The 27,848-nt window shown below is 37.7% G+C and overlaps 1 protein-coding gene across 3 annotated transcripts; it reads right to left on the reverse strand.

Annotated features, from left to right (window-relative positions):
- On the reverse strand, positions 1 to 27,115 carry LOC135482279 (ephrin type-A receptor 6-like). Of its 3 annotated transcripts, XM_064762185.1 has the most exons (23): positions 26,841 to 27,115; positions 25,948 to 26,105; positions 25,424 to 25,610; positions 23,835 to 23,996; positions 20,649 to 20,780; positions 19,844 to 19,974; positions 19,247 to 19,363; positions 18,445 to 18,511; positions 17,551 to 17,733; positions 17,032 to 17,157; positions 16,352 to 16,475; positions 15,793 to 15,863; positions 13,291 to 13,416; positions 11,166 to 11,289; positions 9,733 to 9,796; positions 5,071 to 5,248; positions 3,820 to 3,921; positions 3,150 to 3,313; positions 2,706 to 2,822; positions 2,415 to 2,488; positions 1,714 to 1,851; positions 1,153 to 1,252; positions 1 to 251 (listed from the first exon to the last, which is right to left on the reverse strand). In XM_064762185.1, the coding sequence occupies exons 1-23, from the start codon at positions 27,013 to 27,015 to the stop codon at positions 177 to 179; spliced, it is 2,895 nt and encodes a 964-aa protein (XP_064618255.1). In that variant the 5' UTR covers positions 27,016 to 27,115; the 3' UTR covers positions 1 to 176. The 3 variants fall into 3 exon arrangements, with proteins under 3 accessions (XP_064618255.1, XP_064618256.1, XP_064618258.1); XM_064762186.1 differs by lacking the exon at positions 13,291 to 13,416; XM_064762188.1 differs by lacking the exons at positions 23,835 to 23,996; positions 25,424 to 25,610; positions 25,948 to 26,105; positions 26,841 to 27,115 and adding an exon at positions 23,501 to 23,617.
- Between the last annotated feature and the right edge of the window lie 733 nt (positions 27,116 to 27,848).

Consider the following 27,848-nt stretch of genomic DNA (forward strand, 5'->3'; position numbering starts at 1 on the left):
CAAAAATTTCGCAAAACTCAATATAATTTATATATGTATAAAGTGGTGAATCCATTTTTGAATTAAAACATACCTCTGTAAAGCAACATATCTTTCATCAAGAAAGACACAAATGTATAAAACTTTACAAAATATATTAACACCTGTTGTTTTTCCAACATTTTAATATTCATTCCTTAGTACCTGCTGTCTGCCCCCGCTTCTTCAAAGCTGAAGTCAAGACTTTCGTATATTCCAATGTTCATGTATTGCTGAAACGTAAGAACAAGGAAAGAATGGGTGAATGACTTATGTGACTGATATACTTTCAGTCATTTTAGAAAAGTGATATCCACTAAAGGCATGTTGTAAGAGTGAAATAATACTTTTTCAACTTATGTTTGATAGCCGCCATTGTGTGAGTGAAAAATTATTTATCATGGCTTTATGCAACAATCAAATAAACAAATAAATATTTTTGATAAATGAAAATATTTGTGGAAACTTAATTCCTAGTCAACAATGATTTAAGAGCCTAATACCAGGGCCAACACCGAAAAAGTTAACCTGTTAACTTTATCAGAAAGTCTGATATCTGAGACATGCTAGAATGTATTCTGTTGTCACAGCATATTTTTTGGTTAAATATAACACACATATTCTATTAATTCAACATAACCATTTTATTAGGCTAACAGGTTATTACGTTAAATATGACACAATATTGTAATAACAGAATACATTCTAGCATCATTCAGACGGCAGACTTTCTGTTAAATTTAACAGATGAATTGTTTTGATTATATGGACTATGAAAGTTCTGTCTCATACTAATTTGGGATAGTGTGTTAAATCATTTGTGTGGCATTTCGCACAGGTTATCAGCACAATAGTTACTCCAAGAGAATAAGAGCAGCCCATCTCTAGACAGAAAGTTCCACGAAATAGATTTTCAGTTTCCAAACAGTAACTTCACTCAGTAATTTGGAGCTTTTTGGGACCACACATCAAAGCGCTTGTGATATTCAGTATTCATACTATTGTGCCTTTTCATAATATTTATACTGACAAGACGTCAAGGGGTCAGACCAGGGAAAACATATTGTTCCCCCCCTGTACAGGTGTATAAGGGGACTAATATAGGATTCTCCACTAAAAACTGTAAACGTGTACCTGTACTTCTGTTGTCATATCGGCCAGTCTCCGTGACAAATCTTGAAAGGAAGGTCGTTCTGCAGGGTCGTCTTTCCAACACTCTAACATTACAGTGTATCTGTGAGGGTGACAGAATGACCATGTTATCAGCAAATCTATAAACTTGAAAGATAACTAAAATATTCATGAACAATGGGTTATGAAAATATAAAGTAAATGAACAAGCACTCTGGAAGTCTATATTGCTTTTAGCATTAGCAGTTTGATCCCTCAGAATAATGGCTATGTTATAGTCTACAATGGAAATGGCCATCATTTTGTTCATATTAGACGGCACTGTCCGAATCTCGAACTCGACCTATAGCTTCTAATGGTAAAGTCGTGCACAAAGTATTGATCCTATGCGACGGACCGTTTTGATAAAATATACCAGCAAGTGCTGTGTAGCTTACGGACAGATGGGGTCCCCAATGGCACGGGTAGGAGATAAGTACAAAATTAAGTAGGACAATAGGAACAGCCATAAGCACTTATATCAAAATTCAATCACGGCAATATTTAAGCAAGTATAACGCTTACAATGGAATTTGGCAGGATTTAGGGCAGGCCAGACGACAGTTTTGGCTGAGAAGGCGGCGTATCTCCTTGGACTTCATCTTCCCATAAGGTGTCGCTCCGTAGGTCATGATTTCCCACATCAATACACCAAATGACCACCTGGGGAAGACAATAACCTACAGTCAGTGTAAAAGGTGATACTATGAGATAAAATCTAAAAGGACAGTTTCAGTCTACGTTGTGTATATAGTCTGTACGTTGATTTATATTATCCCATTTCAGAGAGTTGTTTGGAGTCAAACGTGAAAATCCTGAGTGCAGTCCCTTTGTCCCGTCACAGTGCCATTCAGACAAAGTAACTGCTGTTAGGGACTACAGTTCATTTTCACCAATGTTCAGTAACCTGACTTGCTTGGTACTTTATGGACTAAAAGAAAACTTAAATTAAACAACTGATTACACACCTACGGTATTAAGATGTTGTTTAAGCAAAACGCTTAAATGCTTAAGTAAAATAACTTAGGCAGTTTAGCCTGAACTAAGATTAAAACGTGTGCGGCTTAAGTTCTATACTTTTGAACAGCTGGTTCATGACTATCCTTTTTGCCCTTTCCATGATGTACAACGTCTACAGTACACAGTTCAAAGGGCAATTTCATGATGGAATGTCACATATTTAAGTCCAACTGCGGTATACGGTAAATTCAATTAAAAGCCCTCACACTTCACTTTGTTGCGTGTAGGCCTTCCCCTCCAGAGTCTCAACCGAAGCCCATCTGCACAGCGGAAAGGTGAACTAGAACGAAAAATTATTTTCAGTATGAACTCAAGAATACTGTAAGATAAAATACATGTATTTCTTTGATATAAAAATTGCTTTACACTTCAACTGACACTTAACATTAATTTTTAAGTAACTAAAAATACAAACAACTTCACTCAACTAAGGATATACCTGGATGTAATTATATGCTTACTCTTTGATTTTGCTACAGAAATCCTATCAAGTTTACCTTATCCACGTCTTTTGGCTCGAATCCGACCGGTTTTGCATGCTGGAAGCCAGATATCTTTGCCGTCAGGTCTCCACCAAGCAGAACGTTCACAGCTCGCAGGTCTCCATGAAGGGTCTATGGAGGAGATGTAGCAAAGGGAGCTTACTCAGTGCTGACAAAAACCAGGGAACATTTTATCGACACTGATATATATTTTTTGTTATTTTTGCATTTCCGTTTGGTTGAATTATGGCATTAAATGCTTAATGTTCTACAAACTGAACTATCTGGACTGTAATGAAAAATAAACTAAAAACAACAAATGTTTTGGGCATTATGATTTGTCCTCGCTTACTAATACTTGGATAAACTTGGCAGAAATTAAGTGTCGCACCCACATAAAGTTCATGGTGGTTGCAAATACATAATGGTTGTGGCACTTGACCTGCGTTTCACCCATACCTCTAGCTGTGATAGATGCGCCATACCCTCGGCCACATTTTCAGCAAAGAGCAAGAGATTAGCTTCTGTCAGTTCTTTATTTGATCCACTTCCTCTTTTATCCCTCAGAAAACTCTGTAAATCGCCCCTTTCTTCAAAGCCGTTGATCAAGAAAACGGTGTTATCTTCAAATTGGAACACATAGACAGCATTAACAGACAAAGTTATCTCAAAAGTTACGGCTGTCTGTTTTCACGAAATGAACCTGTATATAAGCCACTGAACACGGCTAAACAACTAACTACCCCTGTTACAATTTGTAGAAGAAATTGCAGCCACGTGTTAAGTTAAATGCTATCGGTCGAGTTTCCGGCAGGATGACACGAGCTGATTTAATAATAGGTAGATATATTATACAGACACTTTTCTTGAGTATGGCGTAAAACGCCACTCAAATAAGTAAGTAAACAATATGGTGCCAGAACACAAGCCCACCCTGTTCAAGCAATGCACGTTTTCATTTGTGCTTGGACGTTAAAGACTTGACAAACAGTAATGTGCTAACGTATGGCAAGATCAGGCTCTCTTCACATGAAATGACAGTAGTGACCTTAGTGTGATTGCTTGGCCATATTCGAACTATGGTGTTACTGATAACACCGGTGAGTGAGTAGATGAGACAAGGACTTACCGTCTTGTATGGAGTAACCCAGGAAGCACACGATGTGTGGATGGGCTCCAATATTCCGCATAATATCTATCTCTGCCTTACATCGCTCAAATGGACTGGTTCCTTTAATGCAAAATATGAACATACTGTAGTCATCAATGCACTACACTGTTACTCTAATTTTATTAATTTTTAGTGTATTGCTCAATTTTTCTGTAGACGAAGCTACTTGATGCGATCCATAAGCATGGTAAGAAAAGAAGAAAGTCAAAAAGAAATAAAGGCAGATTAATTGTAAGCAACTGTTCATCTCTGGCATTACCTCTTTTTGACATTGCAATGTTGTCTGGGCAATTACAAACTTGTTTGCAAGTTTTGCAAAACAAAGTCGCCCAAGTTATTTTAGGTCGCGGTAAACGTTGACATTTATTCCAAATGCTCTCTGATCTCGACTGGTTAAATGTAAGAAAGAGACATGACTACAACACGAGTTGAGAAATGTGTGCACGACGCAGTGCCTGTCAACCTTAGTGATCACTTTAAATTGCACTCAAGTGCACGTGGACTAAGACTGAGACACAGCCAAAATATTGTAAGATGTTTAACTGAGAGTAAAATAAAATTGGCTGTCGTGGATCAAAAGCTTACCAAGTAGGGTGAGGGACTCTCCATCAATAAGTTGTTTTAAACAGAGATTACTAAAATATCTATGATCTATGTTTTACATTTCCCATCTAACTTTCTCTTTGATCTTTATGAATTTTGTATATATCGTGTTTTACAGAAAGTTCTGTGCTTGTTTTTATTAATGTTTTCATTTTCGTGCGTTTTAAGCTGAACTCAAGAATGTGTCACTTGTACGAGTATTTGTCACACTGATTTAAAAATTGGTATGTGATATCACCTTGGCAAATTATGTACATATCAAGTTTTGCGATCTTTCGTTCTTTTTCAACGAAACTACGACCACTTATGGTTGGTCAGTATTGCGAAATAAAACCTGGTTTATTGCTTCAAGGAAAGAAGTAATAAGTCATCTACTCTTCGAGGTTTGGTAAACTTCGTTTATTTTCAAGAAAATCATCTTCACAAGTTTGTTGTGGCCTGGAACATAATTATTACTCTAACGTCTCAGAGGGATGGACTGAACCAGCACTTTGTTTAGCATGACTCATAATAACAACTAAACTACAAGCTTGTTTTCCTATGTGAACTCTTTTGTCTCGAAACAATTGCATCAGTTAAGATACTCATAATTACATGTCAATTTACCTGTGATTTTTCTGATGGCGACGCTCCTCTGATGCCCATCAGCCTCCTGAAGTGTTCCTTTTAGCACTTTATGTTTACCTTTGTTCAGATTTTCATTAGAAACTCTCAGACGGAATGCTGATATCGCAAGTTGATCAAATCGCATACCCTCGTATTTCCTCTCTGCATTGACTGGAGTCTGGAAAGTGATCAAGTGATTAAAAAAAGAGATTTCCTGCTCAGAACTGAGCGAATATTTGTAATTTATAAATGACCATGCTTTTAACGCCGATCATCATTCTTACTACGTTATTTCGGTTACTTTTCTGCACAGATTAGAAGCTGACGTTCAGTCAGGAGGGTTGTCATGTGGATACCCATACCTGGTGGGTGGGATCGGTTTTATCAGGGCTCATTCAGTCCGGATTTTGCTGTTTACGCACATGGGATATTATTTAGTACAGAGTGTAACATCAAAGCCACATACATAGAAAGGGAAAAGTGGAGCAAGATGGACCCTCGGGGCAAAATGGAACAGTTCTCAGATACACATAATACTCGTGCTGCCACCTATGTTGCCGCGTTGAGAATCAGAACGAGGCCGATGTAAAACAACAACAACGTCGTTATTAAAAGCACACGTGGACATGGAGTCATGCTAGCTGCCATTTATGAATTTTGACCCGTCTGATGTAAGGTAAGCACATTTTTAGCCTCCCTATGAGCATAATTTATCTTGAGATATATTGCCATAAATATATTCGTCTGAAACTTGGCATAATGAGCTATCACGAACAAGTAAATAATGTAACATCAGCACTGACCTTGTAGCCCAAAATGCTGATGATTCAATTTTAATGGTTCGGGGGAAAATGGGACACATTGGTATGGTGCAAAATGGACACATGGACCATTTTGCCCCACACTCTGTCCCATTCTGCCCCGTACAATAATCCGCACTTATAGTATAACTCAAACTAAGCCGGGGCTTAAGGTACAAAACTTCACGTTGGCTTGGGATTTATAATATATTACCCTAGATATATTTTGCCATATAACTATGTTCTAAAAGGACTCTTCGTGATTTTTCTTTAAATAAAGGCAGCATGGTCCGTGTATATGCAAGGAAGTCTGACCGCCAGAAATGACATGAATAATGTATACAAAACGCTATTGAAGCAGTTAATTAGCGATTAGGTATCCGGAAAGTCAGCGTACAACTTGGTGTCCAACAATCAACTCTTGGCCGAAGAGTAAAAGACACAAACAAACATGCCTAAGGATCGTCCAAAGTACTGTGACGTTTCAAAGTAAGTATTCTAACACATTTAGTAACTTTACACCTCTTCAAAAGGATAGACTGATCATAAAATTCTTCTTCAGCTATAACTCTGGAATATTACAAAATTAATTCAATGTGAATTGTTGTCATAAAATCGGTATAAAAAATGTAAAAGTTATATATCTAACTATCTTGTAAAATAATGGTACATAATACAGAATACCAATCTGGGGCATGTTCTACAAAGTATGGACAATATGACGATGACTTGATTGTCATGGCACCCATTCTGAGGGTTGACGTTGTCAAAGTAGTTGTCACAGTCCCAACTTTGAGACTGCTTCGTGGAAATGGTCTCAGGGTCGCATTCTACAAAGTTGCTCCGTGACAAGGTATGCCCTTAGTAACTTTGCAACTGCTTAATAAAACACGGTGCACTGTATAAAAAGAGATGCATACTTCGAAAAAGTGGCGGTTAGTCCAACCTGACCAACCTTTACTATCTTTAGCTTTTTGCGTTCTTTTGGGATTCATGTTTACCGTCGTTTTGAAAATGTGTCATGATATTATTAATCCAGGACGCCATTCATCTGCTGGCGATATACGAATGTGTTTTTGACGCTTGGAAACTCTGTATTATGAATATGTCAATCCATATTATGGGGGTAGGAAAGTCTATCAGTGACACTGTTTTGTTCTGGCACTGTTTAAACCCTTTTCTCCCAATACCAACACTTAATCTTACACCACAGTTTTGTCGAATCATTAATCAGGCATTTTGTAACTAGTTTTTCTTTCTTATCTTCCAGACCGTTTTCTCGTCTCAGATAGAGCAGGATCTTGTTGATTATATCCTCAACATGGAAACCATGATGTTTGACTTGACAACTTCAGATGTCAGAAGTCTTGCATTTCAAGCGGCACATAAGAATGAAATAGCTAACCCGTTTAATGATGAAAATGGCAAAGCTGGTAAAGATGGGCTATGCCATTTCATGAAAAGACACCCAGAGCTATCACTGCGACAACCAGAAGCAACATCTGCAGCCAGAGCCAGATCGTTCAATAAGCCCAACGTAAGCATGTTTTTTGAGCTCCTAGAGACCGTGTTTGATAAGAACTGGTTTTGCCAAATAACATCTACAATATTGACGAAACCTGTATTACTACAGATCAGGGGAGACCATCTGAGATCCTGTCTCGTACCGGGAGGCGACAGGTTGGAAGTTTGGTGTCAGCAGAAAGAGGTCAACTGGTCACAGTAGAAATATGCATTAGCGTCACTGGGACATTTATTCCCCACTGTTTGTCTTCCCAATGTTACGCATGAAGATGGAACTGATGAATGGCGCACTGCCTGGTTCAATCTACGCTTGTCATAAAAGTGGGTGAATGCAGATGGACATATTCACAACACGGTTCCAGCACTTTATTCGATTTTCTGGTGCTTCCAACGACAACCGCGTTCTACTCATTCCGTATGGGCATGTAACTCACACAAAAAACATACAAGTGATTGATTTGGCCAGAGAGAATGGGGTAGAGTTACTATGTCTACCACCACACTGCTAACATATAATGCAACCATTAGATGTCAGTTTTATAAAACCACTATCAACCTATTATGACCAGGAGTTAGAGAAATGGCTACACCACAACCCCGGTCGAGTAGTTACTACCTTTCAAGTTGCTGATCTCTTTGGTCAAAGCAGCCACAGCTCAGACGGCAGCGCATGGATTCAGAAAAACCGGAGTATTTCCCAGCAACCTAGATATTTTCCAACCACACGAGTTTGCTGCCGCAAAACCAACAGATATTTCAAGTCTAAACTCCCAAACGGTCAACCCATCGATCAATTTAGATGTTGTTCAAGGTATCCCAACAGTTACAGCAGTTGATGAGCCAACATCTGACAGTCCGTTTCAGGCGTGACCGTAATCCAGGAAGCTCTGGTTGAGCTGCTACCCACTCTGCCGAATCTGTCAACTTCTGGCAGACAGGAGGAGTCCATTCACTTGTGACCGTAATCCAGGAAGCTCTGGTTGAGCTGCTAGCCACTCTGCCGAATCTGTCAACTTCTGGCAGACAGGAGGAGTCCATTCACTTGTGACCGTAATCCAGGAAGCTCTGGTTGAGCCGCAACCCACTCTGCCAATTCCGTCAACATCTGGCAGACAGGAGGAGGCCATTCACTTGTGACCGTAATCCAGGAAGCTCTGGTTGAGCCGCAACCCACTCTGCCAATTCCGTCAACATCTGGCAGACAGGATGAGTCCATTCACTCGTGACCGTAATCCAGGAAGCTCTGGTTGAGCCGCAACCCACTCTGCCGAATCTGTCAACTTCTGGCAGACAGGATGAGTCTCATTTATGTGTACCCGCAATCCCGGAAGTTCCAGAGACTTGGTCCAAAAATTCAACCTTTTCCAATGCTCAGCCACTGTCTACTTCTGTATCGTCTACGCCTGTATCGTCTTTTATGAGGCAGTCCTCTGATACCAATTTAGTTTTGCCATGCTACTTGTCACCATTTGACATTTCACCTCCACCCAGACTTACCGTCAAACAAATGGGGAAACCAAATGTCTGTCGTGGCAAGGCAGCTATTCTCACCAGTAGTTCACACAAATCCTTGCCTCTTGGTGATAAAGTCCAGTCTGTCAAAGCAACATCTAATTCACGTCCGCAACGCAACAACATCAACACAAGGTAAAGGAAAGGTACATGAGGCCACCATCCAAAATCACTGGTTGTGCCTTATGTGGCCAAAACCTCTGAAGTTGCAGATGTAACGCACCCTTCACTGGAAACTGATACAGAATGTCTCTATTGTTCTGAACTGTGGAGCACAAGCACCGATGGAATGATCCAGTGTACAATATGTTTACAGTGGGTACACCAAGCTTCCACTGGCATAGATGAGAGCGAGGATGCTTTAAATTGCGAACTGTGTAACTAATCAATTAAATTGGAAACAATACCATGATATTTTTAACGGTGTGCGTTGTTACAAGTGTCAATACAAATACCAAAATTTGTCTGTTGTGCTGAAACACGTATTGATTCCTTAATTAATACGTTTGGGCAAAAAGGCACAGACCAAAATTTTATTTTATGTCGGAATTATCCACGCGTACAAAACTAAAGCTTTCAATAAATGACTGATATCGTGTCCCTTCCTCATAAATTCTCTGTTCTTGCGCAGCTGCTTTCAAATTTAGGTACACACAAGTACGTGAAGTTAAGTCTCCCATTTTGCCCCACTTTCCCCTACTTTAACCAATATTTAAATTATCCTTCAAAACGAAAAGAACAGCATCTTAAATACATTACGTAAGATAGTTCTGGTAACAACATACGATAGGCCATCAAAGCGTTACTATAATAACAACTGTCTTACTGGTTTCATTGTCTCATAAGGATCCATATTTAAGTCCTCGTGCCTAGGCCTCTCATGACGACGCCTGAAAATAAATATCAAAGATCACTTCACACCCTATCAATCCTTCTGCCGAAATTCCCTGGAAAAAGTTATCGCTGAATGTACAAATTTTAAATAAAAAATGACCCAAATGTCACCAAATTACTTTCATCTCAGAGTACAAAATCACTTTGAACATGCAAGCATTAAAATAAACCAAGTCATCTGTTTCCTGATTTCCTGAGTATGAAAACAATTTTGAATGTAATCTAAGTATATAAGTACATACATACAAGTATAAGCAGAATCCTAGTGGGGAAAATGCTGATCAATGCTAGCTAGTACATATAATGTACAAGGAGTCCATTACTGACAGTGACGTACATAATCATATACACATTTATATATATTATCTGTAATTCTGTTAATGACAGAATTTGTTTTCCATAAAATATATTTTCAATGTTTATTGAATGTAGTTTATACACAAATGGGTTGTGTGGCTTGTATGCGATGAATTAAATTCCAGCCAATAAAGATAGCCATAATTTAACCAATCGGATGCGGTCTGAAACAGCCAGTAGTTTCACAGTAATTTCAGCCAATACTATTTCAGTAGCAGGGTGTTGCAGCCAATAGATGTAGACTGGCCTGATGAGTTTAGGAAAGTTTTCAGAGCACATGGTTCAATTAGCCAGTTGCAGTCTGCATTTGAGGATCCAACTTGTCTACTGCATTGAGCAAACCTTCCTACATCCCCTTAGCGCCTCCACTCGATGAATATTTCAGAACTTAGTTTAGGGGGTTAATATTGCACCAAATATGGTTTCAGCAATATTCTTTACAACAAAGAAAAATTTGTCAGCATTACACTTCGATATACAATAGTGTGAATGCGCTATTCATATTGTATGATCTTAGACCGCTGTCTGAGCAATAACATGGACCAAGTAATAGCATATTACAAGTGAACCTCTGTTCACAGCTACTAACATAAGTGAACCGCTTTTCACAAGCAAGAGCATGGACTGCTGTCCTATACTAACATGTGAACGCGCTGTTCACAAGTCTTTTACTAACAGGGACCGCAGTTCTATACTAACATGTGAACGCGCTGTTCACAGTCATTTACTAACATGAACCGCCAAGTAAAGTTGTTCACAAACTCTTACTCTCACTAGGATGTGGAGCTACCAGAATTCACTGATAGGACATGCACTTATATTCATTTTTCATGTCATGATCATTGTATCCAGGTTGTGAGTTCACATTGTTACCTTTTCAATTTTGCATGTCGGCTCATATGTTTATCCATGACAAATTATTCAACTAATAAAGATGTCAAACGGATTTCATTTTTGTTTTGTTGTGTATAAAAATCATTTTATTAATTTCTGCTGTTGAATACATACGTGTCCTTCTGTTTCTGATGTTTAAATTGCACTGTGATCACAACAATAACGGCGAGAAGAATGATTAATACCAGGCCACATGAGACGCTGACAGCAATGGTTATTGTCTTGTAATCCTTTTCCTCTGCAACATCAGATATAATCAGATCTTTAGCTCTGTGAGCACTCTGCTATGTGTTTAATACACGCATTATTTCAATGTTCATAACGTCATATATTAATGTCACATTATGTCACATACTGATTAAGGGAATAGAAGCTGACATTTTACACTCAAGGGGTATTGTCTCAATTTCATTTGATAAATAAAAAAAGTTTGCAAAAAAGTATACTGGTGCACGCATATCTTCAATTATAATTTATAAGAATGATACAGCCTTTAACAATGCTCTGATTGAGCAAACAAACACAAAGAACATGACCGCTTTCAAATTATTTATTAGAATAACTGTTGCAGCATGAATATTGATACGGTCTATAGTCGTAGTAATACATTATTTATTATGCTAGCTGTTCATAAATAATTTAGATCAACACGGCTAAAATGTTCATATTTCTTCAAAGATATATCAACCATACACTATCTACAAGTCCCCATTCTACACACGGGCAATAACCGTGGAAATAACTGATAGACGCAACCCACACAAGCACACACACACACACATCCAGACATCGTTTCTGTCATGTTTACAAAGTTTCAAGGCATTGACAAGGTAATGATGATGGACACACGGTAAATGGACTAAGTCACAAATAGAGAGACAAGCAGACAACCTGATCGCTGTATCCATCCATATCATATGAGGAGGAGATAAAAATGGCTAAAATATGAAAATCTTACGCACAAATCAACCTGGTTTTCAAGCCTGATCTAAGATTTCACCATTTGACCTGCACAAAATTTATTCTTACTTAGGACTAAATGGAGTGCAGCTTCACTGCAATACCAAGACAGTATCAAAACATAAGTTCATCCCCTCAATGTAACATGAACTAAAATAATATGGAAAATACATGTACATGAACGTTTGTTTTCATAGTATATCGCTCTAACCAGTTCAACATGCTAAAAAACATAGCATGATTTTCATGTCAAAATTTCTTCCCATTAATTTAATGGCTCTTGTGCCTGGACATACCACAACATCCAACAAACATATACATACATGCACATATATTATCTATGCTTTCATTTTGTATAAAAAAACTTTTATGTCTCTCCTTTTTCATGTGGTCTGTCGAACAAACCAAAATCTCTCCTACTAAGCTGAATCATGATACGAACTCTCCTGCTGAAAGTGTGATTATCAGTTGTAAAATCATTCATCATGTTTCATGATGACGTATCTTTAACTTCCTGTAATTGGCACACAGAACTGTTGGCATCGGCTAAAATGAAAAAAACACACCAGCCGCATATGTTTGTATCAGTTTTAATCTGTAGATTTGTGTACTGTCAAAAATAAAATTAATAAAATTGCTTCTAAAAGAGTAAACAGTTGCCAACAAGTCTTTTTCTCTCTCTCTCTCTCAAAAAAAAATTGTATTTGCTACCCACAGGGGAGCACCTCAAAATATCATAACATAACAGTGGCTTCAGAAACTCAATACTACATGTAAAAGTGCTGGCCTTGACAAGCTTTCAGTGTGATCTCTGCTCTGAAAACACGCGCATTGAAATGTGGTGAACAGCCATTCGTATATTGTACAAGATTTTGACAGTTTATACGGAGTTTACATTTTCCACACAAAATATGATTATTAAAATATGTACCTATTATGGTTTAACTTTGAAACGTTTATAGGTAAAACTAGCATAGAATAAATTTTGAGTAATATGTCTAGAGAAAAGATTTTTACAGCAAAAATGATACCTGTTACCAGATACGTGGTAGAAATTTGATATTTCTAATATTCTTTATTACATAATAATATATTTTAAAACTTTGTTATTTGTGTATTTATTTGTTGGCGTTTTACACCATATTCAAGAATATTTCATTTAATACGACAGTGACTAGCATTATGGTGCTTTATGTATCACTGTCTTATTTTCATCATTAAAAGGTTTTTTATTCAGTTTTAAAGTAACATGTTGGAATATATATAGAGAAAGTTATACCTGTCTGAAAAGACCAGCCTAAAGGGGTAGCCCTGTAGGGAATTTGGAAATTATCTTTGTTGGCTTTGTACCAGTTGTCAAACTCTTTAAAATGGTCAGCTTTCTTATTAGCCGCTGTGTTGGAGGCTACAACAGAGAAAGGCAAAGCAAGAAAACAAACAAAAAAAAGCAAACTGAGTTCTGTGCAGGATAAATATCAGTCAACAAAGCACTCAACAGAAGTTAATCTATCTATGACAACCGACAAACTGATCTGTTGAATTTCAGCATTGGAGAGAATATATTTTCTAGCATGTTGACCAAACGAGATTCAAGTTTTCTGAAATGAAACAAATCTGACACCAACTGAATGTGTCTTCTGCTTCAAACAAAACATATATGTTAATTGGATAATTGGCATAGTCCTACTTACTTCACTGAGGACACTTAAGCACTCAAAACTAAAAAAAAAAATAACTGATAGACGCAACCCACACAAGCACACACACACACACATCCAGACATCGTTTCTGTCATGTTTACAAAGTTTCAAGGCATTGACAAGGTAATGATGATGGACACACGGTAAATGGACTAAGTCACAAATAGAGAGACAAGCAGACAACCTGATCGCTGTATCCATCCATATCATATGAGGAGGAGATAAAAATGGCTAAAATATGAAAATCTTACGCACAAATCAACCTGGTTTTCAAGCCTGATCTAAGATTTCACCATTTGACCTGCACAAAATTTATTCTTACTTAGGACTAAATGGAGTGCAGCTTCACTGCAATACCAAGACAGTATCAAAACATAAGTTCATCCCCTCAATGTAACATGAACTAAAATAATATGGAAAATACATGTACATGAACGTTTGTTTTCATAGTATATCGCTCTAACCAGTTCAACATGCTAAAAACATAGCATGATTTTCATGTCAAAATTTCTTCCCATTAATTTAATGGCTCTTGTGCCTGGACATACCACAACATCCAACAAACATATACATACATGCACATATATTATCTATGCTTTCGTTTTGTATAAAAAAACTTTTATGTCTCTCCTTTTTCATGTGGTCTGTCGAACAAACCAAAATCTCTCCTGCTAAGCTGAATCATGATACGAACTCTCCTGCTGAAAGTGTGATTATCAGTTGTAAAATCATTCATCATGTTTCATGATGACGTATCTTTAACTTCCTGTAATTGGCACACAGAACTGTTGGCATCGGCTAAAATGAAAAAAACACACCAGCCACATATGTTTGTATCAGTTTTAATCTGTAGATTTGTGTACTGTCAAAAATAAAATTAATAAAATTGCTTCTAAAAGAGTAAACAGTTGCCAACAAGTCTTTTTCTCTCTCTCTCTCTCTCTCAAAAAAAAAAAATTGTATTTGCTACCCACAGGGGAGCACCTCAAAATATCATAACATAACAGTGGCTTCAGAAACTCAATACTACATGTAAAAGTGCTGGCCTTGACGAGCTTTCAGTATGATCGCTGCTCTGAAAACATGCGCGTTGAAACGTTGTGAACGGCCAGCCGTATATTGTACTAGATTATGACAGTTTATACAGAGTTCACATTTTCCACACAAAATATGATTATTAAAATATGTACCTATTATGGTTTAACTTTGAAATGTTTATAGGTAAAACTAGCATCGTATAAATTTTGAGTAATATGTCTAGAGAAAAGATTTTTACAGCAAAAATGATACCTATTACCAGATATGTGGTAGAAATTTAATATTTCTAATATTCTTTATTACATAATAATATATTTCAAAGCTTTGTTATTTGTGTATTTATTTGTTGGCGTTTTACTCCATATTCAAGAATATTTCATTTATACGACGGTGACTAGCATTATGGTGGGAGGAAACCGGGCAGAGCCCGCTGGAAATCCACGACCATCCCCAGTTAGCTGGCAAACCTTCCCAAGTACGTTAAAGCTTTGTGTTTTCTAAAACACAAAAATTGATGTTAAAAATACTACAGACAGATAATCAAATTGATTTTCAATAAGAAACTCTGTTCTATTTTATTATTTATTTGTTGATTTGGCAGGTTTATAATTCCATAGTTACAAATTTCCCACTTTTATGACAGCTGTCAGGATTATGGTTGGAGCCTGAGGCAAGCCAAATACCCAGAGCAAACCACTGCCCTTTGGCAAGTACATGACAGGCCTGCCGACACAGCCAAAACTGCACCTGCCAGAACTGCATTTAAACTTGTGCTCTCATTTGTCAAGTCTTGTTATCAGATATTAAGTGAGCCAGTGCTTCTGAGCAAGCAAGCTATGGTTGGAGTGTAATCTCTTGAGGAAAGAGAGCATTAAGTGCCAACATTTTCCAACACCATACTGAATAAAATAGCAAACCTACTGTATGGTTGATACCAAAAAATGAGTTTCATTTTATGATCTAAACTATATATATCAGTGTTTCGGCAAGACAAAATATAAAAAGCATTTGGCCTAAAAGTCAATTCAGAGATGTAGACATACCTTTGGTTCTATATCCCCCAACATACTTCGTCTCAGTGCATCCCCCTGCAGTACAGGAAAAGGCTTTCACTCTGTAAGGACAAATTCCCTGACTATTCATAGCTGTATATAATATATATATATATATATATATATATATATATATATATATATATATACGAACACAAAGAATCATTCTATAACCCTTGACCGTTTTGCTATTACATAAGAAAGTGACCAAAGACTATAAATGTCACTTTAGACTCCAAATTTGTAACAAACAGAAAGAAGTGACATTGCAATTCACCTTTAACTCCCTCTTTCAACCTAAACAAACCTACTCACATTATTTTCTGTGCGGTCTGAAACCTTACACTTTCTGCTCACCACATACATGTATTGGTTATCGACAACTTTATCACCTAAAGAGTTACCAATTAAATTCAGGAATGCCAATATGAAGAAATGATCAAAAACAAAACTGTGGATTTTTATGCAGTCCATACCTACCTACTTCAACAGCGAGACAGGCATTTTCAAAATTATATATGATTTACTTATCACTTCAATGATGCTTTACCTGTACTCCATGCCTGGAAGCAGGGGACCATTACAGAAACTGTTCACACCTTTTGTACTACAGTGTGCGTCTTCTCCCACAGTTAATGTAATAGCTGCTTCCCTCTTAGATCGACTACCACCAACTTGTGGGGTGGAAACAGAAAGAATGAAACTAATTTAAAGTCCAACTATATATTATCAGTTCCTAGAATAAACGCTTAAAGTAAACATGGTTTGAGCTATGTGTAGAAAACAGTTATAAAATAGCAACACATCACATGAGAAAGTGGCGCCAGCACTTAAACTGATTTTGAACCTGTTTGATTGAAGTTGTTGAAACTTTTAATAGTTTTGTTTCTAGCATCATAAAACCTCTGTAAAGATTGTATGAGCTCCACAGCCCACTGTACAACCCGTACTTGATTTGGTAATTTAGCTGGATGCTCTTTGTCTAAAAATCAGATACAATGTACTGGCTCATACTGGCAATTGCTTTATTTTCAAAGCATTTCATAAAGTAGAGCATTTCTGGATCAACCCATTCACATGTGAAGGATTAATATCCCTGGATACAGATGAAACAATCTGAGGATTCTCCATAACCTGTGCTTTATGTATCGCTGTCTTATTTTCATCATTAAAAGGTTTTTTATTCAGTTTTGAAGTAACATGTTGAAATATATACAGAGAAGGTTATACCTGTCTGAAAAGACCAGCCTAAAGGGGTAGCTCTATAGGGAATTTGGAAATTATCTTCGTTGGCTTTGTACCAGTTGTTAAACTCTATAAAATGATCAGCTTTCATATTAGCCTCTGTGCTGGAGGCTACAACAGAGAAAGGCAAAACAAAAAAAACAAAAAAAAAAGCAAACTGAGTTCTGTGCAGGATAAATTATCAGTCAATAATCAAAGCACTCAACAGAACTTAATCTATCTATGACAATGGACAAACTGATCTATTGAATTTTCAGCATTGAAGAGAATATATTTTCTAACATGTTGACCAAACAAGACTCAAGTTTTCTGAAATGAAACAAATCTGACACCAACTGAATGTATCTTCTGCTTCGAACAAAACATATATGTTAATTGGATAATTAGCATAGTCCTACTTACTTCATTGAGGACACTTAAGCACTCAAAACTAAAACATAAAATTTCATGTTTAGTACCATAAATCTGAAATTATCACCTAGTACACATCTTGGCAATCATTACCTGTAGGTTCATCGCTTTGCACTGCATCAACAACAAGGCCATAGTCTGTGATTTTTCCATTGGTATCATTTGAGAAGAAATCTGTTGTGATTGTGAGAGAAAAGGACCTGGCACTCTCTGGTTCAGACAAGGAGGGTTTGGTGTCAGAGCAGCCTATCACACAGCCGGTCGGTTGTGGTGGATCTGAGCAGAGAAAACCAGCACCGTGATAAAACACAAACAGCTATTCAGTGTCGTGCTCAAGAACACTTGGCTTGAATATACATACATGTATGGCAGCAGTTAGTTCCAGTAATGGAGGAAACACTAGTTCCCAGGATAAACCACTGACCTTTGGCAAGTAACAAATACACTTTCCCCACATGCGATGTATAAATTCTCACTTTATTGGTGAAGGGCAATTCCAAGTGCTGTACTTTCTTAGAATAAACGTTCATGGTGATTACCAAACCGGAAATGTCCGGTGTGACTTTACTGAGGTAAGCTCAGATAAACTCAAGGATTCCCCCACAAGTTCCAGGAACATTAATTACATGTATCAACATTCAAGCCATCACAAATTCAGGGAAATACAAGAAAACAGAAGTATAAATTTCACTCAAGAAACAAACAATTTTTAACATCATACACTGCATTGTACATACCAATGATGCTTTTGCTAAATGACTGTTACTAAGCTATTACATGGGTACAACAAATGAAATGAAACATGAGAAGAAAATCATCACATGCTCTAAATGTTCGGGTTAAAATGCTGAACTTTCACTTTATGAAAACATAAGCTATCAGCCACAATGTTGCAGACCACAACTACTGAATTACATGAATCCTCATATAAATGTAGATGTTGGAGAATGCCCTCAATGTCTGCTTTTACACCACATTTACACTTACTTCCAGCAGGAGAGTAGTGTATTCTTGTCAACACTTCACCTTGGCAACACACACTCCCTGCAGATATCTGTGTGAGAGATAGACAAACTTTTATGACTCTTGCAGGACTTTCATAATCAGCTAACTAAGATGAGTTTTCAACTTGTTCGGACAAAGGCTTGAGCTGCAATTATTATTAACCACAGTTAATTTTGCAACAATACAATCTGACACTGGCTTGACAGGTGTTGTTTTGACAGATTTCAAAATGATTGACATTGTCCATGAAGTACATTTTCAAATGTACTGTATTGTTGTTGCACCTGCTGGTCTCTTTTAAACCAGCAAATATCTTGTCTCCCTGATACTCTTGTTTGGTCTAGAAAAAAATTGTTACATGCGGTTTACAGATGTTCCATTTTAAATACCAGGAAATGGCTGAGCAGATTCAGGTTATAGTGAATGTGGTGACTGTGTACATACACTTTAGCTAACAACCATGGGTATTTAAATACTGCTTTCAAAACACCTTTCTGAGACCAGCATGCAGAACTCTCAGAATCACACAATATGCAAATTAATCAGAAGTAAAGTTTTAGGTCCTTTAATGTACACTGATATGGATTAAATTTTTTGGAACAAATGGTAAAATGTCAGGATATTGGTTTTCACTGCTGAAATTTCTGACAGCCTGACGAGTAGCTCCAGTTAGATTTCTAACTAATAAAAAGTTCTGGTTGTCAGGCCAGTAACTTGAAATTCTTACATTTTCCAAAGCAGCTTTTCAATCCCACACATGTAGCTGAATAATACTAGTACTTACTTCATAGGTATAATTCTTCTCAGGTTCAACAGACACTGTTTGTGCGTAACGTGCTTCCCTGGCTGGTGACCAGGGAAGGCTGAATACCGTCTCATTATCATATTGCATTTCAGACAGCTGAAAATATAACAAAAGGTCCAGGCATTCTGATAATGCTCATTTACCAGATTCTGTACACAATAAATACTGTGTATTTTTCTGACTGGTGTTTTTCGCCATACTCAAAAGACTATTTCACTTATATGATGGCGGCCAGCATTATGGTTTGAGGAGAACCTGGCAGAGTCCTGGGGAAACCCACAACCATTCACAGCTATAAATACTATAAAACAGATCAATAACCTTGCACAGTTACATATAGATCCCAACCAAATCAACAGATAAACAAACAAACATCGCTGAAAATATCAGGCATGCCCTCTTAACTCAATACTGAGCTTTGTAGAACTAGAATTTGGGTTCTGTAGTCTCTGGCACCATATGACATGTATACTGTAAGTCATATGGTGTGTGTGAGATGAGATTATGCACAAGAGCATAGCATCTTCCCTATATTTCTAATGTTACAATGATGTTGTCAATATACCAATGGTATACCTTGTAGGTCAGAGTAAAGTTAGTGATGTTGGCGTTTCTGTCTCTCAGTAGCGGAGCCTTCCATGTAACATTCAGGCTGTGATACGTATCCTGTATTTGTCTGATTTCCAGCTGGGTCACTTTACCTGGAGCTAATCAAATATTTACAGAAACATAAATGAATATGTGACAAATTGAAGGAAAAGAATGTGAATATCTCTTGTAATCAAGAGCTGTACATGATAAGTTCTAGAAACAATTACGAAACAGAAATTTGTGCTATGATTTATACAGTATTGGAATAAATATAATTCAATATCATTCTGTTAATCAATAATCTTGTTATTGAAACTAGTGTGTATTTATAACCTTTAAAAACATAGCTGTAAGAACACAATTTACACCTCAAAGTACATGAAAACCACAATGCTTGACATGACCAATCTCTAGGCTTGATTTGTAGAATCATAAATGCCTAATGACTGCAGAATTGCTCTAAAAATACAAATAATAGCTGTCAAAGGCCATAGCATGTAAAAGTTACACTGGATTTTTTTTCCTAGGCCAAAGGACAAACACCTATTGTCAAATAAGCAGATTCTGGACAAACAGGCAGGTTGACATATACTGTGGGACAATTCCCCTGTTTTTATCAGGTTAATTATTCTCAAAATGCACAGAAGCATTTACACTTAACTGGTCACAGAGCCAGAGCGACCCTTCTGTTCGGGAACAAAACAGGCTGCACCTCTTCCAATAGATCAAGGAAAATTACTCAAACCTGTAAATGTATATTACTATTTTCTATCATGTTTGTCTTACTAACCTGCTTCCAGTGTTCTAAATTCAGTCGTATATGTGGGTGGACCATTTCCAACCTCTGTTGAAGCCATCACTCTAACTTTGTACAGCCAAAATTCTTCTAAATCGTCAATGGCTTCACATATGCTATAAAAACCTGAAATAAAGCTACAGTTTTAATATTCAGTTTGAAAGAAATAAGGTCAGTGTTATTGGTAAGCAAACTATGCTGCTTCCACCATCTGTTTTTGTCATACATGGACAAGTGGTTTTCAGTGATGGTACATACAGTACATGGATAAGACTGTGTCATTGTTCTCACAAATGCTATTCACTGTTTGTTGTCGCAAAGCCCCAAAAACAAATTATGACAACTGAAGTGAACCTTTGTCCCTTACCCCTGTTAGAATATATATGTTCACATACAAATACATGTATACCATGTCTAAATTATCAGCTGAAATAATACATCTATTCACAGAAGAATTCCAAGGCACTGAACTAAACTGAATAAAAATTTTAATGCCATACCCAATGTTTTGATAAAATTAACTACGTTATCAAATTCCTTTCAATACCATTTTTGATGGGGCATTAAATGAACTCTTAGTAATACATTTTCATAACTGATGAAAACAGACAGCTGATGGTAACGCTGAGTAATTTTAGGAAACAGAGGTGGGGTCAGTTTGGGAAATTCTACACAGGGCTCTCAAATTCGCTTCTTTTAGTCGATTCCGATCCATTTGAACTTAAATCCGGTTATTATGGAGCCCGATTGTTTCTGTGGCAGTATCTAGGATGAAATGGCTGCGGGAGTGGAGGAGGCGAATATGGCAGTCTTGGTCGGGGTACATAACTCGCGGTTGGCAGGCATGCGGGTGATTAGTTTCCGTGCCGAATTCTTCATGACGTCATCTGAGATGACTAATAGTTAACACATTAACATTAAAGGCCCTGGGAACAACTCTAAGGGTGTTGTCAACGTCGAGCATAACGACGGCAAGCTCTCGTTGGTTTTGTGGCATCTGTGGCATCGTGCCTTTTGACAGAACTGGTACTGTATTCGTGACCTTTTGTACACCTGAGGGTAAGGCATGCCAATGAAGACCTTATGGATCACTGAATACTACTAGGGCCACACCTGTTTGATGGGTCAAAATGGTGAACTTGCTTGAAATCAACAACACTTTGGTTTTGGACAGTGGAATGTTTATTGGCGTAGGTTTTTGTTCCCGGCCATTCATCCGTACTACACTGACAAAAATCACACCATTATCTTGTGAAATACTGCAAAAACAAAACTGTAGCGCTTGTATTTTTGTTCAGTATAGTTCCATATGATTGTACCATTATCAAGATCATTACCTTCACTCACTTATTTGAATTATACTCACACCGTACTCTTTAATTTATCACTTATATGATGGCAGGAATAAACCCGGAGTGCATGGGATACTTGTACATCATTGACATTTGGCAAGTACTGACAAACTTTGTCACATGTGAGGTACAAATATGCACATTACACTGTTGACTGATGACTATACTAAGACAAGTATTCTTCACCAGACCTTACAATACGCAAACAAGCCACACTAGCATTGCCAGCTACTTACTGTCACAAAGCAGTGAAAATATGCCATTACCTTTTCAAACTGACACTACTCACTATAGTAATTACTCCCTTAGTAATTACATTTGGGTATAATCAGGAGGCCATTACAGACTGACTTATTTGTTTATTTATTTGATTGGTGTTTTACGCCGTACTCAAGAATATTTATGGGCGGAAACCGGGCAGAGCCCGGAGGAAACCCACAACCATCCACAAGTTGCTGAGAGACCTTCCCACTTACGGCCGGAGAGGAAGCCAGCATGAGTTGGACTAACTGTGTCCGTATTGGTGAGGCTTCTGGGTCGTTACGCTGCGCTAGTGCGCTAACCAACTGAGCCACGGAGGCCCCTCACTTATACGATGGCCGCCAGCATTACTGTGGGAGGGAAACCGAGCAGAGCCCGGAGGAAACCCACAAACATCTGTAGGTTAATTACATATTGGCATGGATCAGGCATCGGCTATGCACGCCTTAATTAATACAATAGACCATTAGTCTGCTTAGCTGATGTGAATTCATTAAACAAATGAAACAATTCTCAGAGAATACAGGATGACACTGTACAGTCACAAATCTGATTAATTCTGGGCCCCAGTTTTATGAAGCAGTCACAAACTTCAGGATCCTCTCCCAGATCCACCAGAGTCAGTGTGTAGTTTGTGGGAGGAGAGAAATTTTCTGATGGGTTCCACCAGACACTCACATTCTTAGCTTCGACCATTGTCACTTTTGTGTTATATACTACTGATCTGACTTACCAGAGATAGCATGGTCTCTATTTGGCTGTGGTCCTTCTCCCAAATCCACCAGAGTCATTGTGTAGTTTGTAGAACCAGGGAAAGGCGCTGGCGGACTCTAACATACACGCATATTCTTAGCTCTGACCACCGTCACACTTGTGTTCTTTATTACTGATCTCACTTACCAATGATAACACGTGCCTGTCTGGTCGCGATTTCTCTCCCAAATCCACCAGGGTCAGTGTGTAGTTTGTAGGACCAGGGAATGGTTCTGGCAGACTTCAACATACACTCACATTCTTAGCTCTGACCACCATCACATTTGTGTTCTTTATTACTGATCTCACTTACCAGAGATAACTTGCTCTTTGTCTTGCTATTGTCACTCTCCCAAATCCACCAGGGTCAGTATGTAGTTTGTAGGACCAGGGAAAGGTTCTGGCAGACTCCAACATACACTCACATTCTTAGCTCTGACCACCATCACATTTGTGTTCTTTATTACTGAGCTCACTTACCAGCAATAACTTGCTTCCTGTCTCGCTGTGGTTCCTCTCCCAAATCCATCAGGGTCAGTGTGTAGTTTGTAGGACCAGGGAAAGGTTCTGGCAGACTCCAACATACACTCACATTCTTAGCTCTGACCACCATCACATTTGTGTTCTTTATTACTGAGCTCACTTACCAGCAATAACTTGCTCTTTGTCTTGCTATTGTCACTCTCCCAAATCCACCAGGGTCAGTGTGTAGTTTGTAGGACCAGGGAAAGGTTCTGGCAGACTCCAACATACACTCACATTCTTAGCTCTGACCACCATCACATTTGTGTTCTTTACTACCGAGCTCACTTACCAGCAATAACTTGCTTCCTGTCTCGCTGTGGTCCCTCTCCCAAATCCACCAGAGTCAGTGTGTAGTTTGTAGGACCAGGGAAAGGCTCTGGCGGACTCCAACATACACTCACATTCTTAGCTCCTTCCACTGTCACATTTATGCTCTTTATTTTAGATGGCACTACAAAAAAAAAAAAACAAAAAAAAAAAAAACAAGAAATGAATGCTCTAGATCACAGGGTAAAGATTGATAAATGAAATACCAATAGGCCTGCTCTGAATTACCTCCCTGTAATATACGACAGCAACTGTGACATAACGCGGGATTAGTTTTTGAGGCGTACTTTTTGAGAAGTGGGACCTCGTCTATTGAAGCATGCACTATGTAGTTTATGTTATGACAGTCACAAATATTTCCTAGACAATGGCATGTAAAAAAAACCCAGCATGATATCAGTCTTTAAGAGTCGGAGAAATGTAGAGAGGTCTCAAATGAGGTTGATGTTTTTCAGCTTAAAGGTATATAACATTTGACAGAGTTCACTAAAGCTGTCCACTGTATTTAAATAGGGTCAGTATTTTTTAATTATCTCATAATGGATTAAAAAAAATGGCTAATGTTTATCCTGGACTTCCAAAACAGGTTTATAAAATTAAAACTGTCTTAAAGCTCGGTCTTAACTAGCTTATGCCATTCGCCATATTGTGAGGTGTCACCTAACCACAGCTTACTCCTACAGAGGCACCTCTTAAATGGAAGAGTGACCTCAAGGGAGGTAATTTGGTGCTGCCTTATTGTTTCTGTTAATCATCAAATATTAGTAATGTTATATGCTACATAGTATCTTGCTTTCACATCATAAAATCTCAAGGTAAATAATTTATGGTCTGAAATCACATTTTACCAAAATGTCATAAAAGAATTTGTGTTCAGATTAGAGAGAAGGATATGTGTATGGTATTTAATCTTATGTTGGTTAGGGCAAAATGATAGGATATGTGTAGTAAATTATAAAAATCTCATAAAAAAGCAGTAAAATCTCTAAAATTTCTGTCATCTCCCCGCCAGCTCAGGACAGTGTGTGAAAGTAACAGAGGGAAGATCTTTAGACCATTTTATCTAGCAGAATCATGAACAACGGCTTGTTACATGCAACAAACAACTTTTTAATGGTCTTGTCACCATTAATCTACCTAACACCAAAGGCACAAATGACACACATTTCCCTTGGGAGCTTCTGAAGTTCACAATCCTTCAATCAGCTCCTCAAGTACTTTATGTGAAACTTTTTTCCTGCTGCCTATGTTACAATAGATATGATCAACACTCGTCAAATCCTTTTGAGGGTTAAGTCACATGATATAGTTGGACTTCTCAATGAATGAAAGGATAGACTTGATAAGGCCAAATGGTCAAGACCGAATGATCATCTCAGCAAAACTCCAAGAAAATTTCCTTTCAATAAGATCAGAGATATGGCCATCACAAAGAGAGACAGACTGACAGATGGACTTATGGAACTTGACAGCACTCCTTAGCACTTAGGATGATTAATATCCAGTAACTGATACCAGGCAAATGGAACATCCCGAACTAAGGTATCTTACCCTCAGGATTCGTTCTGACGGTCAGCGTAGCCGGATCAGGATTCTCAACTACACCTTCAGATTTCAGATACAGCTTCAGTGTACACTCAATGTATGGGAACAAGTCTGTGACATTGTACATGAAGTTCATCTGTTTTTTCCCAAATTTCTCACGACTCACACTTCCACAAGACCCTTGTGCTTGTTCCTGAGAGACAAATGAATAAAGTTAAAGTAAGAATTATACGTAGTGAACTGCATGTAAAAAAAAAAAAAACAACAACAAAAAACAACACCAACAAAAAAAAACAACAACAAAAAAACAACAACAAAAAAACCCCAGCCAGACCAGAATTTAAATGTAGCAGCACTAAAAGATATTTTCACATACACACATGCATGCAGCATGAGACATTTCTGAAGAATTGTCTATCACCTTGGAAATTTGTGTAATACTCTCAAAGGTATAATATCTTCCGTCTTTGGATATCATTGCACTGTATACACTATTTGCACTGGAGGTTTCCATCCATTACAGTACTCACCATTGCATCCTCTTCTTCAAAATGAACCTCTTTCAAACAGTCATTTTCCTTGAACACTAGCAGGCGGAAATTCTTTATATTGGCGTCGTTCCTTTCCCACATCAGCTCAAAACTCCGTGATGTTTTCGACTCTATTGAGACCTTGAGTGGCGAAGGAGCTGTGGATTACAAAAGCAAAAATATTTTTGTTTAAAAAAAACTTGTGTTTGAGATCAACCACTGAAGACATGTCAAGTGTTCAAACAAACATTATTGATTACTTAGCATCAATTTGTATCACAAGACATACAGTTGTGCTCACTTTGTTACAATGACCAAGCTATAGAGAGAAAATATTTATTGTATAATACATCAAAATTAGTGAAAATACATTTTCTGTTCGCTAAACGTGTACCATTAATATACACACATTAATACATGACCATATACATGCATATAGAATTGATTACTACTTGTATGTACCATAACACTGCCATCTGAGTATGCTACTTGTATGTAGCTTAACACTTCCAACGGAATATGCTACTTGTATGGGGCTTAACACTGCCAACTGAGTATGCTACTTGTATGTAGCTTAACACTGCCAAATAAGTATGCTACTTGTATGTAGCTTAACACTGCCATCTGAGTATGCTACTTGTATGTACCTTAACACTGCCATCTGAGCATGCTACTTGTATGTACCTTAACACTGCCATCTGAGCATGCTACTTGTATGTAGCTTAACACTTCCAACGGAGTATGCTAATAGTATGTATCTTAACACTGCCAACTTGTTATGCTGCTTATAAGTAGCTTAACACTGCCACCTGAGTATGCTACTTGTATGTAGCTTAACACTGCCAATGGGGTATGCTTGTTTCTGCACCTGAATGGAAATGTACAGGACTTACGCAGCTCTACATCATGTGTCTGAGAGATTGAGGAGTTGACCTTGTTAGACTGGGCCTTCAGCTTCAGGTGATATAACCCAGACACCGGGGCATGCAAGACATAACTGTATTGATTCTTCTTATTCTGGTACGTAATCTCCTGTTGCCTAGAGAATCCATTTGGTCCAGTAACCATCAGGTAGAATTTGTCCACCAATCCTGTCCCGTTTGTCCACGTAAATGTGATTGTCTTTTCCGCAGAGGACGACTTAATTGACACATACACTGGTACACTAGGTGCTGAAATACCCCAAATGATTAGCATATATGAATAATGCTAAGTACAATGAATAATTAAAAGTGCATATGAATGTTAAAAGCTTCAAACATGTTCAAACCAAGAAGGAAATGCCTAACGTACATAAGCTGAGAGTTAATAATGATATCAGGACTTTGTAACGTAATTGTCAGCGTTCAGGATTACAATGTACCTTCAGTTTTCACTAATGATCATTTGACCTGACCCATATAATAAAAAAGAAATAAATTTTGACTGAATGGTTCCTGAGAAAATAACAATTTTGGTGCATGAGCCAATCAAATGATTAAATACATGTATTTAGTGAGAACATGGACTAACAAATTAGTGACACTGATATTTGTCTGCTGTATTTACAGTAACATGTATAAGCTAAGCTGGATATCAAGAAGAATTTCTGAGTTCAGAAACCAGTCAAACAATCCAGTCTAAAGTACACATATCATTCTGAAGTCATTGAACAAAGCCTCAATTCTACCCTGACAACTTGTTAAGTCTTCTACATTTTCCACATGAGACACAAGAAAGCCATATATCTGCCTTCTTGTCAACATATTCAAGTTCTCCTGACTGAACATTCACACAAGTCAAAGGATTAAAAATAAAAGGTCAACACATTAGTTCTGGAGATAATGCTTGTAAGAAATTCATGTATGTGATCTCTGATGTCAAAGGTATTTCAAAGGTCATCATGACCACAATGTCTTAAT

Source organism: Liolophura sinensis, chromosome 1, assembly GCF_032854445.1.
Source record: "Liolophura sinensis isolate JHLJ2023 chromosome 1, CUHK_Ljap_v2, whole genome shotgun sequence".
NCBI lineage: Eukaryota > Metazoa > Mollusca > Polyplacophora > Chitonida > Chitonidae > Liolophura > Liolophura sinensis.